A 16,813-nucleotide genomic window follows, 5' to 3' on the forward strand; every position below is an offset into this window, starting at 1 on the left:
GGCAGTGGGAGGGGATGGTGGTTGACAGGGACTGAGGAGGGGTTCCCCTAGGGAGGTGCTGAGCTAGGAGACGGGGGCCCTGGCGCTCAAGGAAAAGAGGACAGGAGGGAAGGGCCGCTCATCGGAGGGGAGCGGGGCCCCCGTGAGAGGGACAGGGGCGCCGAGGCTGGGACGCTGGCCATGGGGTTTTCAGTGGCTTCCCAGCATCCTCCTTTGCTACCCTCCAGCCTTCGGCCAACCTCAGGAGTTGGAAACATAGCGGGGGCGCCGGGGTGGCTCAGCCACTTGAGCCACTGGCTCTTGGTTTCAGCCCAGGTCACGATCTCATGGTGTGAGAGTTCGAGCCCCGAGTCGGGCTTTTGGCTGATAGCGTGGAGCCTGCTTGGGATGCTCTCTGCCCGCGCTCTCTCTCTTCCCCTCCCTCGCGCCTCAAAATAAATAAATAGAGTCGAAAGCATAGCTGCTGGGGCTGGACGGACCTGGGTTGGAGTCCCGATTCTGCCACAGAGTACCTGGGTGGCCTGGACTCACCTCTCTGAGCCTCAGTTTCCACATCTGTAAAAATGGATGTAAGACTGGAATACCGAGGGGCGCCTGGGTGGCGCAGTCGGCTAAGCGTCCGACTTCAGCCAGGTCACGATCTCGTGGTCCGTGAGTTCGAGCCCCGCGTCGGGCTCTGGGCTGATGGCTCAGAGCCTGGAGCCTGTTTCCGATTCTGTGTCTCCCTCTCTCTCTGCCCCTCCCCCGTTCATGCTCTGTCTCTCTCTGTCCCCCAAAAAAATAAATAAACGTTGAAAAAAAAAAAAAAAGATTGGAATACCAAATTGGAAGGGTTGTGCGAAGGATTAAACGAGTTAACGCAGGGAGAGAACGTAGGATCGTGTGCGACACATAGTAAAGACTCGGCGACCATCGGGTGTCATCCCCACAAGCGACATCGTCATGGAACGCCGAGGCGTCTCTCAGCTGTGCTGGGGGGAGTTCTGAGTTGAGCCCGTGGCCACATTTGGGGCACATCTTGCCGGCGACGAGGAGGAGAGGGGCCGCTGTGTTTGTCCAGCAAGGAAGGCTCCAGCCTTTCAGAACTGCCCAGGATAGCATTTTGGAACAAGTTAACACAAGCCAGAGACCAGATCCTCAGACGTTCTGGAGAAGCTGGAACTCTAAGCAGGGCTGCGTGCGCTGGGGGGTCTCTGGAGAAGGTGAGGACCCTCTGAGAACCACGACTTCTTGTCCTGGAAACGACCCTGTGAGGCTGGGGCGGGGGAGGGGGGGTCCATGATGCTCTTTCCCCAGGTGGTGAACTAGAAGCTCATCAAGCCAAGTCCACGGAGACCGCGTGGCCCCTGCCCTGTCCTGCCCGGGGCTCTGATCTGCGCGCCCGTTCCCGTTCTAGGCACTTTCCTGGACACGATGACTCAGACCCGGCCCTTAGGAGGCATGTAACCCGTTATCTGACAGACAGAAAAGCTCGAGACCACGGCAGGGGCAGGGCTATCACGGAGCTGTGCAGGGGCAGGGGGGGAGAAGCTTGGAGGGAGGGGTGGGCTCGGGCTGGTGGGGTTGGTGGCAGTGGCTCTTGGACAGAAGAAACAGCAAACAAGGGAAGAGAGGGTGCGGGGCATTTCTGGAACGAGGCATGTTCGGTGGGGACCGGGCCCAGGCCACGTGAAAGAGGCAGCTAAGCGAGGGCTCTGATGATGGGGGTGGGGGTGGGGGTGGGGGGAGGAGGGCTCCAGGTGGCTTGGCCTTGGCTCTGAAGCACCAGGGTATCAGCGAAGGCTTTGGGCAAAGGGGACAAGCTGGAGGCTAGCAGACATCCTCAAAGGGACCGACCCAGAGTGTTGTCCCGGGATAGCCATCCTGTCTTAAAGAATCCAGCCCGTGGAGGCGAGGGAAGGAAAGAAGCTTGAGAGGGGAGGCCCAGAGGCCACATGAAAACGAAACTCTGGGGACCCCGGAGGCATGAGCAAACCCAGTGGGTTCTGGCTGCCGCCGCCTCCTCCAGCCGCCCGCCTGGATTCCGCCGAGCCCTGTTAGCCACCTGGGGAATTTGCTGAGTCACTGACGGTTAGCAGTCCTGCCTGCCCTTTCTCCTGCCTGGCCTGGGACCAGAGGCAGCTGCTGTCACCACAGGACATCGGGGGTTGGGAGGAATCGCAAAAAAAAAAAAAAAAAAAAAAAAATCCTGCCGAACGATCCGGCCAGAAAGATGTCCACGGCGCATCCCCGGGTCCAAGAAAAAAACCCACGTTGGCGAACAGCTTTGGCCTGTGCCCGTTTGCGGACCGTCCGCAGGCTCCTGACGCCTGAAACTCACCAAGGCGGGCTCGGGGCACGACAAGCCTTCCCGCGACACCACCTCCCCTCTGTCTTCTGCCCAGTTGCCTCGCCCTCCGCGCTGTGACCCTCTCTTCGCCCACCGCCGAGATCTAAACCACCCATCTTTGCTGGATGCTCCTCTTGGGCCCCCAAAAGTGGGAGACCGAGGGCTCCAGTTGAAACCTCATCTTTTTGCTGTGAAAGGTCGCTCCCCAGGTGAGCTCCCCGGTCCTGGACTCGAAGTGCCTCTCAGCCCTAATGACATCAAGGGGCCGACCCACCCACCCAGCGACATTGTCTTCAGTCGGCTTCCCTTTTTTAGCGGGCAGAAGATCTTGGGCTGAGATGGAAATCAAAAGATTCCTATGTTCTAAATTTAGCGCTGTTTGTCTTTGGAACCACTTTTCTTTCTCTCTGGGTACGTAGTTTCCTTTAAGCTGTGGGGAGAAGGCCTTGTCGAAAGTTCCTCCCAGGCTCTGAACACCAGCCTCCGATCTGACCAATCTCTGGCCACAGAGCTCCTGTTTAGTCCTTTCAAATACCTTGTTAAGTTGCAGTGGCGACAAACGGTACATGTTCCCGGCGCCATCGACCTGCTCCAGGGATGTGAGAGGTCCTCCACGGACAGTGTGCAAAGGGTACCGCCCTCCCAAGATCCAGAGCCACTCCCAAAGATGGCCAAAAGAAAGAGGTCTTAGACACGTGCCCCGAGAGCTGGCACCAGGCGCGGGGGAACCTAGCTGCAAAGGGGGTGCAACCCACACTTCTGTCCCACCATGTTTTGGGGCTCCCGACCCGATGGTTGAGCTGTCTGCCTGTGCAAGAACCGATAACCCGCATGCCCCTCCCTTGTAGACAGGAAGTCAGGCCAAGTTCTCAGCACAGGAGACTGGACAGGTCTCTTGACCGACAAGAAGGCCATAGCTGTCCCTGGGAGGGGAAGGCTCCACAACCGACGGGAATTCACGAGAGTCTGGATTTAGAAAGGAAGGGACGGTGTGAAATTTTACGTTCCTTTTCAACAGGGCTCTGCAGAGATCCGGGAGAGCTGACTCTGGTAAGAATTCTTACCCTATGGAGGCTTCTGGCAGTCTTCCCAGGGCCCCCTGCGGTCTGTAGCCATGGTGCCCGGGCAGGAAGTGGCACCACCTGGGGCCTAGAAAGGTGTTCCAACGGGCCCCCACGCTTGGGTGGTGGGATTAAAGAAGCCCTCGAAGGGGCCCCTGCGTGGCTCAGTCGGTGAAGCGTCCGACTTCGGCTCAGGTCATGATGTGGCAGTTTGTGAGTTCAAGCCTCGCGTCGGGCTCTGTGGTGACACCTCGGAGCCTGGAGCCTGCTTCGGATTCTGCGTCTCCCTCTCTCTCTGCCCCTCCCTGCTCATGCTCTGTCTCTCAAAAATAAATGTTAAAAAAATTAAAATTTTTAAGAAGAGGAACATAGTGTGGGGAGAAGAGAAGGGGCCAGCAAAGGAGACAGAAGCGTGTGGAGAGTGGCGGCCCAGAGGGAGAAGGGCAGCGGCTGAGACGGCTCAAGTAAGAGGAGCCCTGAAAATGTCACCGAATGCAGCCGCAGCAAGGTCACTGGGGACCAGGGCGTGACAGGGACAAAAACTTGATGGGAATCAATCCAAAAAAGAAGGAGGAATTGGAGGCGAATGGCAATAATGCTTTTGGGGTCTTGTACCTAAAGAGTAGCAGGAAAAGAGGTGAGGGCCAAAGACAGGCCAAAGAGGGGGTTTTCTGAGGATGGGAGGGAGATTGGGGGGGGTTGGTTAACTTTTAATTTCTTTTTTTTTTTTTTTTTTTTTTTAGATAGTCCCAAGAGATTTTTTTTTTAATTGTTTTTTTTTTTTTCCCAACGTTTATTTATTTTTGGGACAGAGAGAGACAGAGCATGAACGGGGGAGGGGCAGAGAGCAAGGGAGACACAGAATCGGAAGCAGGCTCCAGGCTCCGAGCCATCAGCCCAGAGCCCGACGCGGGGCTCGAACTCACGGACCGCGAGATCGTGACCTGGCTGAAGTCGGACGCTTAACCGACTGCGCCACCCAGGCGCCCCTTAATTTCTTTTTTTTAAGTAACCTCTACCCCCAACATGGGGCTCAAACTCACGAGCCCGAGATCAAGAGTCACATACTCCTCCGACGGAGCCAGGCAGGCGCCCCGGAAAATGGCGTATTTGTACATTGGTGGGAACTATCCGGTCGGGAGGGGAAGGCAGTTGCCAAAGAGGCTTTGGGCAGGTGGAGAGGTGGGCCGCAGGGCGCACGGCGAGGGGGGCAGGATGAGTGCGAGCGCGTGGGCCATCGGGCCGGCAGGAGGAAAGGCAGGATGCGGGGGCACCGAGGCAGGTCGGAGGATGAGACCGCTGGCTTCTCCTGACTCCTGTTTCTTTAGTGAAATAAGGAGAAAGGGCATCTTTTGCGAGAGGGTGGAGGAGGAAGGAGATATCTGAACAGAGGAGGTGGCACAAAATGCAAGACTCTAGAAGTATTTACACCAAGTATCAACAGTGGTGATCACCAGTTGGTGAGTTTAGGAGGGATCTTCGCTTTCTTCGCACCTGTCGATATGTTCTGAAACTTTTGAAAGGCATGTACATTAATTTTATAATCAAAAGAAACAGAAGCTGCTTTTTTTTTAATGTTTATGTATTTTTGAGAGAGAAAGAGACAGAGTATGAGCAGGAGAGGGGCAGAGAGAGGAGACACAGAATCCGAAGCAGGCTCCAGGCTCCGAGCTGTCAGCACAGAGCCCGACGCGGGGCTCGAACTCACCAACTGTGAGATCATGACCTGAGCCGAAGTCGGGACGCTTCACCGGCTGAGCCACCCAGGCGCCCCTGAGAAGCTGCCTTTAAAACCAGCGGGAGCAAGTCTTTACGGAGGCTGCATTAGCTGTCCAAACCCGTGCTGGTCCCAAAGATGCTCCAAAGAAGGGTTCCTGCCCTCCGGCAGCTGGCTGGACATGAGACCAGTTGGACAATAATGAAAGGGTGCAGGCCAGAGCGAAGATGGGGCTCTACTACTAACTTAGGGCCCAAGAGGGAGGCAAGAATAAGCAAGCAGAGCTCCCTGGAGGAGAAGGCCCTTGTGGTACGTTCAGGATGTGGCATTCCAGGCTGGGAGCACCAGCCAGGACGGGAGCAAGGCTAGGAGCCCGCGGAGCTGGCACAGGGCGTGCTCGGGGTGGGGGGCACAGAGGCCAGTGGATGGGCAGGGGGAGAGTGGGCGAGACAAAAGGCAATGGGGAGGGAGTTACCCCTAAAATGGGCGGCCTCGTGCCCCGAAGCACAGAAGAAACGGTTAGGTCACTGTCATTGTTCCCACACATCATACACACGTGTCTGGTGACGTTGGGGAGACCTTGCGAGGGCTCGGAGAGGGTGACAGCAGAAGAAGTTTGGGCGCATCGATGGCAGCAGATGACAGGGGGGTGCTGGGCCACACAGGCTGGGAGGTGTGGGTTCAGATGGCTGCCCATAACTTGGGACACACACACACACACACACACACACACACAGGTCCCAGCAGCCCACAGGATGTCGCTCCAGCTCCTGCCAGGATCAGTAAGGTCCCTGCCTTTTCAGGCAGGCAAGGGTGTGGAGGGCAGGCAGCAGCCTACGTCACAGTTGGGTTAAACTTCGACCAAGCCTTAACGCCTATTCCGTAAGGGTCACCTGGTCAGTGTTTTATTCCAGTCTGGGTGACTTCGGTCTCCACTTTCCTCACTTCCTTTACTCAGCTCCTCCTGGAGGTCCAGGGCCAGCTACGTCTCCGGAAGGATGCTGGTGGCTCAGGGGTCACACCTAGCAACCCCTGGTCCGAGTCGGAGGCACCCTGAGTGACATTTGCTGGGCGGGCGCCCGGAGAGTCCTGGCCCAGAGGGAGCGAAGCCGGAGGCCACTGCCATGCTCCAGGCTTCTCAGCTGACGAAGCAGGTGCTGCTGTGGGGGAAGCAGGTCGCCGGCCTTGGCCCCTTTGCCCTGGGCCAGCTTCTGTGAAGTGGGCACCTCCCCTGGGCCCCCTCGGCGGGCTCCATGGCGTTTTCTGAGCTCCTGGACCAAGTGGGCGGCCTGGGCAGGTTCCAGGTTCTCCAGATGGTGGCTCTGGTGGTCCCTATCATGTGGCTCACCACTCAGAGCATGATGGAGAACTTCTCGGCCGCCGTGCCCAGCCACCGCTGCTGGGCGCCCCTCCTGGACAACAGCACCGCCCAGGCCGGGGTCCCCGGGGCCCTGGGCCCCAAGGACCTCCTGACCGTCTCCATCCCCCCGGGCCCCAACCACGAGCCCCACCGGTGTCGCCGCTTCCGCCAACCCCAGTGGCAGCTCCTGGACCCCAACGGCACGGCCACCAACTGGAGCGAGGCCGCCACGGAGCCGTGCGTGGACGGCTGGGTCTACGACCGCAGCATCTTCACCACCACCATCGTGGCCAAGGTAAGGGCCTCCCCTGACACCCTCCCCAAGTCCTGGCACCTTAGAGGCCGAGGGCAGAGCCCCCACTTGACTGGACTCAGCACGGCCCAGTCCTGGGAGGGACCTGCCCTCTGCAAGCCTCCTCACCCGCCACCGGTGCCCTCCTCCCGCACCTGCCCTACAGGGGAGTGGGCGGCAGGACCCAGCCTACAGACAGACACTGGCCCCTGGCTCGTGGAAGAGTGGGTGCTGCCCGTGACCGCCAGGCCAGCCCCGCTGCCGCTGATTAGCTGTGGCCCAGGCAGCTCCCTCCACCGTGACCCCAGTTCTCAGACCCCGGGGCGGGGGAGGCATCAGGCAAACGCGGGCGAGTGGGAGGGGCCCCCCACCCCGGCCAGGGGAAGGGGCCTCTCTCTAGAAGGGAGCGGCCCCGGGGGAATCGGGAGGTGACGCCAACTCCGGCTGGCGTTACAAACCGGGTGAGGCAGGGGAGAGATGAGGCCAGAGAGAACTTGACCCTGGACCAGAGGGTGATGTGGGGAGGCTTAGCCCTGCCCCACCACCGTAGAGGTCACCGGGCCATCCACCCACACCTGGTTCCCTCAGGCCTTCCCATCCTATGCCTCCACCCCTGCTTGTGTGGGCTCAGCTCCCCTCTCCCGCCAGTGGGACCTTGTGTGCGACTCCCACGCCCTGAAGCCCATGGCCCAGTCCATCTACCTGTCGGGGGTCCTGGTGGGAGCTGCCGTGTTTGGCCAAGTCTCCGACAGGTGAGTACCCCCCCCACCCAGTTCTAGAAGCCCCCTTTTCCCTCACGCCTCTGTGCTCCCATCTCCGTGTGTCTCTCCCCTGATGCCTTCCGGCTCTGCCACTGAGGAAGCCCCGTACCCGCTCTAGGCCTTTGTTTCTGGGGTTGTGGAGGGTCGTCACTCCTACCAAACACTTACTGCTAAAATCTGCCTAAAACCGCTAAAAGCTGTTGTTGAGCGCTCCTGCTGACGGGGAGCTCGTTCTCTGCCCGGGGCCGCCACCTGGGCCTACAAGCCTTTCGTGGGCAGGGGGGGGGATAACTCGGGTCTGGACCCAAGAGTCACCATGACCTCTGCTCAGACCCCCGTGGCCGGTGCCGTGGCGCCCCGTGGACCCGGCTACCGCCTGCCCGTTTGTGTGCCCGCAGGTTTGGGCGCAGGCTGGTGCTGACCTGGAACTACCTTCAGATGGCCGTGTCGGGCACAGCGGCCGCCTTCGCCCCCACCTTCCCGGTGTACTGCCTGTTTCGCTTCCTGGTGGCCTTGGCCGTGGCGGGTGTCATGATGAACACTTGCACTCTCCGTAGGTCACCTGACCCGGGCCAGGTGAGGGAGGCTCGTGAGGGCTCCCAGGCTGACCCTTGCGGTCTCCTTGCAGTGATGGAGTGGACGTCCACGCGTGCCCGAGCCTTGGTGATGACTGTGAACTCCCTGGGCTTCAGCTTCGGCCACGTCCTGATGGCCACAGTGGCCTACGGTGTGCGTGACTGGGCCCTGCTGCAGCTGGTGGTCTCCGCCCCCTTCTTCCTCTGCTTTGTGTATTCCTGGTGGGTGCCGTCCCCCCTCCTCAGAGAAGGCCCTGCCTACCCTCCACCCTGGGGGCAGGGACCAGGGGCGCAGGAGGCCAAGGGAGCCCAGCCGGAGGGGAGCCACGGGCCCGGCACAGCTGGCGGCCACAGGCCCACAGTGCTCACCCACCCCGGACTGGGGCTCTGGCGCCGGAGACGCTTCTCCCTTCCTTGTTCCTCCCGGTGCCTCCTCCCCCCGCACTCATCCTCCCCCCTCCCCTCTTCCTTCCCATCATCTCTAGGCCTTTTCCCTCTTGACTCCTTGCTTGCCTTGGCATGTGTGCCTCTGGGCACATTTTCTGAGCCGAGGCACTAGGCCAGGCTGAGGGGTGAGACACAAATACAACACACACACACACACACACACACACACACACACCGCTCCTAGGACACAGCCCCAGTCAGCCTTATGTACTGACATTTTACTAAAGAGCAGGGACCAAGACCCAGTGGTCAGAGGGGACCCCCAGCCCCCCACACAGGGCTGACATATTAGAGAAGTTAGGAAGTGTCTGTGCTGCCCTGAAATAAATCAGGCATGGCTCTTGCCAAACTCCCAGGACATAGTAGGTGTATGGGAAATATTTGTTGGATGGATATCTGGATAGATGGATGGATGGATGGGTGGGTGGATGGATGGATGGATGGATGGATAGATGATATAGATAGATGATAGATAGATAGATAGATAGATAGATGATGGATATGATAGATATAATGGATGGATGGATGGATGGATGGATGGATGGATAGATGATATAGATAGATGATAGATAGATATGATAGATATAATGGATGGATGGATTGATCGATGGATGGATGAATGGATGGATGGATAGATGGATGGATGGATGATATAGATGATAGGTAGATAGATAGATAGGTAGATGATAGATATGATAGATATAATGGATAGATGGATGGATGGATCGATGGATGGATAGATGATATAGATAGATGATAGACAGATAGATAGATAGATAGATAGATATGATAGATATAATGGATGGATGGATGGATCGATGGATGGATGAATGGATGGATGGATAGATAGATCGATGGATGGATGGATGATATAGATAGATGATAGGTAGATAGATAGATAGATAGGTAGATAGATGATAGATATGATAGATATAATGGATGGATGGATGAATGGATGGATGGACGGACGGATGGATGGATGGATGATATAGATAGATGATAAATAGATAGATAGATAGATAGATGATAGATATGATAGATATAATGGATGGATGGATCGATCGGTTGATGGATGAATGGATGGATGGATGGATGGATGATATAGATAGATGATAGGTAGATAGATAGATAGATAGATAGATGATAGATATGATAGATATAATGGATGGATGGATGGATGGATGGATGATATAGATAGATGATAAATAGATAGATAGATTATAGATATGATAGATATAATGGATGGATAGATGGATGGATGGATGGATGGATAATCTATCTAGGTAGATAGATAATAGATAACAGGTAATAATAGACAATAGATAATAGGTGGTGGGCAAGAAATGAGCTGAGCTGAGCTGAGCTGAGCTAAACAGGTGGCTGGAGGGGTAAGTGGATGAATGGATGTCCTTTGGGACAGGGCTGAGCCCGGCTCATTCACACACAGACCCAGCAACTCTGGGTTTTTGGTTGGCCATCGTGGCCCCTGCAGAAAGAAGTCCAGCAGAAGCCCAGGGGAGGACGGGGCACTGGCACCGGGAGGAGGGCTGACTTCACAGATCTCTCCAAGCCCCACTGATTGGAGCAGAAACGCTCTTAAAATGGAGCCCTGAGCAGCTCATTTGCAGTCACTCTGCAGAGCAGGAGACAGTCACGCTTCCTGCACTGGCTCTGAGAGGAAGCCATTCCAGCTGACGGGTGGCTTTCCGGGACGGCCGTTTGACCCCCGGGACCAACGGAGCGGAGGCTGGAGGGTAGAGGGCAAGGGTCAACGATGCAGATTCCGGGGCCTCCTTCCTGGCTCTCTGAGGCTGACGCTGGCTCACGGGGTAGAGCCTCACTTTTCCTGACAGCCGTGCCCACCCAGGTGCCGTGCACGTGCCCACAATCGTGCGTCACCCACCACGTCATGACTTCAGCAAACGGCTACCGGGTGCCCACCAGGGGCAGGGCACTGGCTGGTGCGGGGCTGACGACAGTGAAACAGGCGCACTGCCCCGCGGGGAGCTGGCAAGACACCCCACACGTGATGGCTTGACGAATAAGAGGGGGACCATCTGAGGGCGGGAGCCCATGGCCCATGAACTCCCACCAGCTTCTCTGCTTCTCTTCAAAACCCATTTCTCTTCATGACAGGTTGTCTGCCTGTGCCGGTCCCACCCCCCTCCCCGTCTCCTCGAACCCGCCCGACCACCAGGCTTCACCCATGACGGCCCTGGCGCCCCGGCTCTGCCCCCACTGTTCTTGGCCCCTGAATCGGAGGAGGGGTGCCCTCTCCCAGGCGACCTAACCTGTGTCCCCTGTGCCACATGCTGCAAACCCTGAATCCCCTCTCCAGACCTGTCCCTCCCCAGACTCCAGCCTCCCGTTTCCAACCCTCCGTGTGACATCGCCATGACTGATGTCTCGGATTCACAAACGTGAACATCTTCTCGCACCTGCTCTTTCCCAAGGCTTCCCCAGCAAGGGGGGGAGGGATAGCAGCCCCCATCTGCCGGGTCCCAGAGTTAGAGACACCACGTCACCTCCCTGTCCCTCACTGACCTCCCCGCCCCACCCTAAGTCCAGCAGGTCACTGGATCTTGTCAACTCTACCTCGAAAGTATGCCTCGAGCCCCCCTTCTCTCCCCTGTTCTAACCCGGGAGGACCTTCGGGCCCCGTGCGTGCGGAGCAGGTGACCCCACGCCTGGCTGCTGCTCCCAGGGGAAAGCGTGCCTGGCTGGGGGGCCTGCCTGAGCAGAGGCCTGGAGACAGGAGCCAGGGTGGAATGGTGGGCGTGACTGGGGCCTCGGTGGGCTGGGCCAGCGCAAGGGATCTGGGCCGATGTCGAGGGGCGTGGGGGCGAGACAGAAGGGCAGTAAGGCTCACGCAGCCTGGGGCCACAGGCCGCACCCACCCATCCTCCGCCCTTGACCCCCTGCAGGTGGCTGGCGGAGTCTGCCCGATGGCTCCTCATCAAGGGCAAGCTGGAGCAGGGCCTGCGGGAGCTACAGAAGGTGGCTGCCATCAACGGGAAGAGGGCAGTGGAGGACACACTGACTGCAGAGGTGAGGCGGGGCGGGGCGGGGCGCTCCCCCAGGGCTCAGCCCTCAGACCCTCTCCCTGCCCCTGCACAGGCCCCTGGGAGGGTGAGGGTCTCAAGGAGGAGGACCTGCCCGGTGCTCCCAATGCTGACAGTGACGCCCCTCCCGCCCCGCCCCGCCCCACCCCGTCCCTGCAGGCCTTGCTGTCAGCCATGCGGGAGGAGCTGAGTGCGAGCCAGGCTCCTGCCAGCCCGGCTGCCCTGCTTTGCACACCCGGACTGGGCCTCCGGACCTGTGTCTCCACTCTGTGCTGGTAGAGGCCCCTTCACCCATCCGGGGCCCCAGCCTCTGCCTGCCTTGGGCAGCCGGGAACCTGGGGTCAGGTCCTGACTGGCATCCAGGCAGGGGACCTCTACGGACTGTCCTCTTGCTTCCGCCTCCAGGACCAGGCCTGAAGCATTCCATTCCCCACCCCCACCCCCCCCCCCCCCACTCCCCTGCTAGTAGTCAGGCTCCCAAAGGAAGCAGCCAAGGCCAGGTGGGGTCAGGCCGGGGAGAGGGGATGGCAGAGACCCCTAAGGAGGAAGATTCACAGCAAAGGCGCTGGGAGAGCTGAGTTGCCCAGCAGGCCGAGTAGGCCATTCGAGAACAAGCGAGGCGAGAAGGCACACCCACCCTAGTATTATCAGAGCCCAGGGAGCCAGTCTCACCCAGCAAGGACACAGGACAGGACACAGGACGCCCAGAGGGAGGGAGGAAGGCAAACCCTGGCCTCTCCCCCACCCCACCCCACCCCCTGCACCTCCAGCCCCTCACCAGCGGCTCCCATTGGCCAAACCTACCAAGGGGTGGCACTGGGGGAGGGGGGAGGTCTGGGGCCAGGTGGCGCACAGAGACCAGCCCTCCACTATGCAGAGCCTGCAGGGGGAGGCTGGAGGAGGGTCTGAGGACCGACCAGCAAAGGAGCAGCCCCCGCCCCAGCCTGACCCCACCCGCCCCGCCCCACCTGCAGGTTCGCCTTTGGCTTCACCTTCTACGGCCTGGCCCTAGACCTGCAGGCCCTCGGCAGCGACATCTTCCTGCTCCAGGTCCTCATTGGGGTCGTGGACATCCCGGCCAAGATCGGCACCCTGCTGCTGCTGAACCGCCTGGGCCGCAGGTCCACTCAGGTGGCGTCCCTGGTGCTGGCGGGGCTCTGCGTCTTGGCCAATATGCTGGTGCCCCACGGTGAGGGGCCAGAGGCTTCCCTACCTCGGGGTGCTGAGCCAGGGACAGGGGCCCCTGCCCCCTCCTCAGAGGGTGCTGGTCTAGAGCAGGGGCCCAGTGGGGAAGGAGGCTGCTGGGGCATCTGGGACAGATGGTGACGGTCCGCCCCAGGCAGCAGGAACAGGGATGGAGTGGAGGGGGTGGCGTCATGCAGGGGGAGGGGAGGGAGCAAGGGGCCAAGGAGGACTCCCAGGGTCTGGCTCAGGCTTATCGGGTTGGGCAGCAGTTTGGGGGGCAGCGAACGGAACCAAGGTGTCACCTAGGATGTGGTGCGTGTGTGCGTTGTGGGGGACACCCAGATGGAGGGGAGTCATAGACATTTGGGAGGTCAGGGAGAAGTCTGGCCCCCATCTGACCTCGGAGCCCCGCCACCAACCTCGCTACCCCCTTCCCTGTCCACAGAGTTGGGGGCCCTGCGTTCATCCCTGGCCGTGCTGGGGCTCGGGGGCCTGGGGGCCGCCTTCACCTGCGTCAGCATCTACACTGGTGAGCTCTTCCCCACCGTGCTCAGGTGAGGCTACGCCCAGCCCCGAAGAAGGGGTCACCCTGGGCTGCGAGGGCAGGGTGGGGGTGGCCTTCCCCAGCCCCGGATGTTCCCGCCGCCATCCCCCTCCCATGTGGTCTCAGGGCTGAGCAGGTGCATTCCGCTCCCCCCCCCCCCTCCGCCCGCCTGAACCACTGTGCCTCCCTGGACAGAGTGGGGCTGGGCCGGGCTGGGAGGCCCTCACGGGTGTTTCCGGGACTGCAGGATGACAGCGGTGGGCCTGGGCCAGATGGCAGCCCGCGCGGGAGCTATCCTGGGGCCTCTGGTGCGGCTGCTGGGTGCGCACGGCCGCTCACTGCCGCTGCTGGTCTACGGGGCGGTGCCGGTGCTGAGCGGCTTGGCTGCATTGTTGCTGCCGGAGACACAGAGCCTGCCGCTGCCCGACACGGTTCAAGATGTGCAGAACCAGTGAGTGAGCTCGGCCCGGGGCCTGCCCTCTCCGTTTCCCCCCTGCCCCCCGCCCCCACCCCGTCACTGGGCAGAGAGAGAAGCAGAGGCACAGAAAGGGACGGGGTTGGCCCAGAGTCAAACAGCACATCTTTGGGAGAGCGGAGACCAAGGGCCGGGGCTCCTGGCTGACAGTGTGGACTTCGTCTCCTGCTCTGGGCCGGAGGCTGGGCCACCCTCGGGGCCACCTTCAGAGGCGTCGAGGGGAAGGGAGAGTGTAGTCCTTTGTTAAGAAGGACGGGCCGAGGGTGTGATGGGCGTTGCTGGGGGAGGAGGGGTGCTCACTGGCCCCAAATTCTACCACGAAAGCCCCTAGATGGCTGGCGGGCTGTCACTGCCCCCCCCCCCCCCCACTTCCCAGCATGTGCCCATTCCTGGGCCCCCAAGAGCAGGGCAGTGGTACCTCCTGAGACCTCAGGAGGGACCGAGTTCAGGGGTCAGAGGTCACTCTGCACGCACGAGCCACACCCCTCCTGTCTTTCATGTCTGAACAGGGCAATGATGAAAGCGACACACAACCCCCCAGGGCCCACTGTCCTGAAATCCACACACTTTTAAGCTCCCGGGCATTCTGCGATGGGACATTGGGAGAAGCACCCTCTCTCCTTCGGAGAAGGCAGGACGACAAAGGCCACCATCTCCAGAGGGTCCAGGGGCGGCCCCGGGCACCCCACCGGACCCTCCCTTGTGACTTCGAAAAGGATCAAGGACCAGCAGGACCCTGTCTACCCCGTGCTCCCCTCCTCGCTGCTCACGGCCCCCAGCTGTCCACTGTTCCCCCCTCCCCCCCCCCCGCAGCCCCCCCCCCCCCCCCCCCCCCCCCGAGCTTGGAGGCCACCATCATCCAGGGTCAAAACATCCGAAACTCATCGCACTACCCCGAGATCTCCGCACAAGTCTCAGCTCCTCAGTTGTACCCAAAGGGCAGCTCTGGCCCCCGGGCACCCCTCTGCACACTCCAGCCACGGGACCAATCCTGCCTCGCCCCTTCTCTACCTACCAAACTCCTCTTCAGCCTCCCAGACTCAGGGCAACTGCCTCCTTCCAGGGGTGCAACCCGAGGCCATAGTGAAACCCTCACCCACAGCCACGCACCTATCTCCCACCCTGCCAGCTATGAGTTCCCAGAGGGTTGGAGTGGCCCCCTTGCCCCCTGATCTGAGCCGGCCCCCACACAAAGCCTGGCAGAAGGGGCATTGCGGGGGAGGCGACAGAAGAGGGAATAAAGGATCAAATGACTGCCCCTCCCTGACTCCAGTGAAGAGCCACAGGTGGGGGTGGGGCAGAGGAGAGTTCTGGGGAGCTCCTCTGGGGGCTGGCCCTTTCCCAGGCCAGCCTATCTGCCCTTTCCTGCCTGTGTTGTGGGCTAGGCACCGTCCTGGGCATCTCATGGCATCATCTCATCTCTTCCCTTCCCGAGCCCTTCGAGGAAGATGCCCCATTTTACAGATGGGAAAGTAAGGCTTGGAGAAACCGATTGCCCGTGACGGGCAGCTAGGAGGGACCGAATCAAGAGTCAGGCCCAGGTCTCCAGAGCCCAACCCTGGCTACGACACCCCCAGCCTGCCCTCAGGCCTCGAGACCTTTGGGAGACAGGAGCACTCCCTGGCCTGGTCTTGTCAGCATAGCCTCGGGCCTCTTTAGGGGGGGATCGTGGCTTTTAGCTTTCTGCCTGCGGCCACCCCTCAGTGAAGAACCCCCCCCCCCCACACACACACACAAAGACAAAGGGGACAGGGGTGGGGATCATGTTTGTTAAGACGCCCAAAGGCAAGGTTGTCCCAGCCTGCCCTGAACTTTCCGTCCTGTCTGCCTGCTGCCCAGCTGAGCCCCAGCTACTTCCTTACCATTGCTCAGCATTCTTGGGACCCGCTGGTGTCCAGAAGCTTCCAGAAGAGAGAACCCAGGACTGGTGAGAGATGGCTCCTCCTCCCCGCTAGGGTATCCTCCAGTTCACCAAGCGGTCAGAGCTGTCCCTCTGCCCACGTTCAGAGCAGCCTTGCTCCTGGCCCTTCCAGGCGGTCACAGTCTTCTAGGACCCAGGGCCGACCTGCTTCCGACACGTCTCCCCTCACTCAACAGGATCTGGAAGCTGGGAGGGTCCAGGACCTGGCCCCTCTGGGGCAGCTGGGGGTGAGCGTCATCCCCGTGGCAGAGTGGGTGCCCTGCAAAGGGAGAGGGGTCTCCCTTCACAGCGGCCCCAGGCCTGCCTTCTAGATGGGTGCTCCACTCAAGCGGTCTTCACTTGGGAGCCCCCAATTTACTGCTCACCACAGGGAGCACCTGCCCCCCCCGAGGCTGCAGGGACACCTGCAAGGGAAGAGCCCAGGAAACCGGGCGTGGGAAGGAAGTGGTCAACAGTCTCACGGTCTCGTTCGCCCCATGGAAGTAGAGGCCTCAAGCAGTGGGGACAGGAAAGTGGCTTCAGACCCACTTTGGCCATCCTCCTGTCTCCAGCCAGGACTGCAGCTCTCCCAGAAGGGTGTGTGGGGAGGGCAACGCAGGCTCCTTCGGCTCCATATCCGCCTCCAGGAAAGGGATGTCCTTCCAGAAGAGTGCCAGGACTGGCTGACCTTGTGTTCCCTCCACCGGGGGTCTGGGTGGTAGGGCAGGTCTTCAAGGTCAAAGGGATCAGCTAGACTCCACTTCGAGCTTCTTCCCCAGCTCGGTCCTTGCTCCTCCCCAGGTGGAATCTCCTGGCACATCCCTGATAGAACCAACTGTCAATGAGCGAGGTCCCTGGAATTTCAGTCACCCCCAGATGCTGTTTGGACACTCCTGAGGGTCAATGCCAGGCCAGCCAGACTCCAAAGGACCTCAGCTCAGGCCCAGGTGATAGGTTCAACATCAGATGTCCAGACGAAGGAGCTGAGACTGAAGTGACCATACCTTACAGACAGGTAAACTGGGTCAATGGTAGATTGACTCACAACCAACCCCTTGAGTGACAAGGAGCTCTTAGTCTCCTTACAAAGAGAAGAAAACACCCA

The 16,813-nt window shown here is 60.0% G+C and overlaps 1 protein-coding gene across 3 annotated transcripts; it reads left to right on the top strand.

Annotated features, from left to right (window-relative positions):
• Nucleotides 1-4,739: 4,739 nt before the first annotated feature.
• Nucleotides 4,740-15,066, top strand: SLC22A12 (solute carrier family 22 member 12). 3 transcript variants are annotated; one of them, XM_045485774.1, is made up of 11 exons: nt 4,740-4,850; nt 6,066-6,762; nt 7,348-7,511; nt 7,919-8,073; nt 8,149-8,317; nt 11,467-11,590; nt 11,764-11,879; nt 12,579-12,793; nt 13,235-13,343; nt 13,581-13,784; nt 14,318-15,066. In XM_045485774.1, the coding sequence occupies exons 2-11, from the start codon at nt 6,361-6,363 to the stop codon at nt 14,379-14,381; spliced, it is 1,722 nt and encodes a 573-aa protein (XP_045341730.1). In that variant the 5' UTR covers nt 4,740-4,850; nt 6,066-6,360; the 3' UTR covers nt 14,382-15,066. The 3 variants fall into 3 exon arrangements, with proteins under 3 accessions (XP_045341730.1, XP_045341729.1, XP_045341731.1); XM_045485773.1 differs by lacking the exon at nt 4,740-4,850 and having other exon boundaries at nt 6,002-6,762; XM_045485775.1 differs by lacking the exon at nt 4,740-4,850 and having other exon boundaries at nt 6,004-6,762; nt 7,408-7,511.
• The last annotated feature ends 1,747 nt before the right edge of the window (nt 15,067-16,813 follow it).

Source organism: Leopardus geoffroyi, chromosome D1 (assembly GCF_018350155.1).
Source record: "Leopardus geoffroyi isolate Oge1 chromosome D1, O.geoffroyi_Oge1_pat1.0, whole genome shotgun sequence".
Classification (NCBI taxonomy): domain Eukaryota; kingdom Metazoa; phylum Chordata; class Mammalia; order Carnivora; family Felidae; genus Leopardus; species Leopardus geoffroyi.

What these genes read in the sequence shown, in the direction of transcription:
- SLC22A12 (XM_045485774.1), top strand. Translation starts at nt 6,361, where the DNA reads ATGGCGTTTTCTGAGCTCCTGGACCAAGTGGGCGGCCTGGGCAGGTTC. An exon ending in AGGACACACTGACTGCAGAG is followed by an intron (nt 11,591 to 11,763) that starts GTGAGGCGGGGC and finishes CCGTCCCTGCAG; the next exon opens with GCCTTGCTGTCAGCCATGCG. An exon ending in CAATATGCTGGTGCCCCACG is followed by an intron (nt 12,794 to 13,234) that starts GTGAGGGGCCAG and finishes CCCTGTCCACAG; the next exon opens with AGTTGGGGGCCCTGCGTTCA.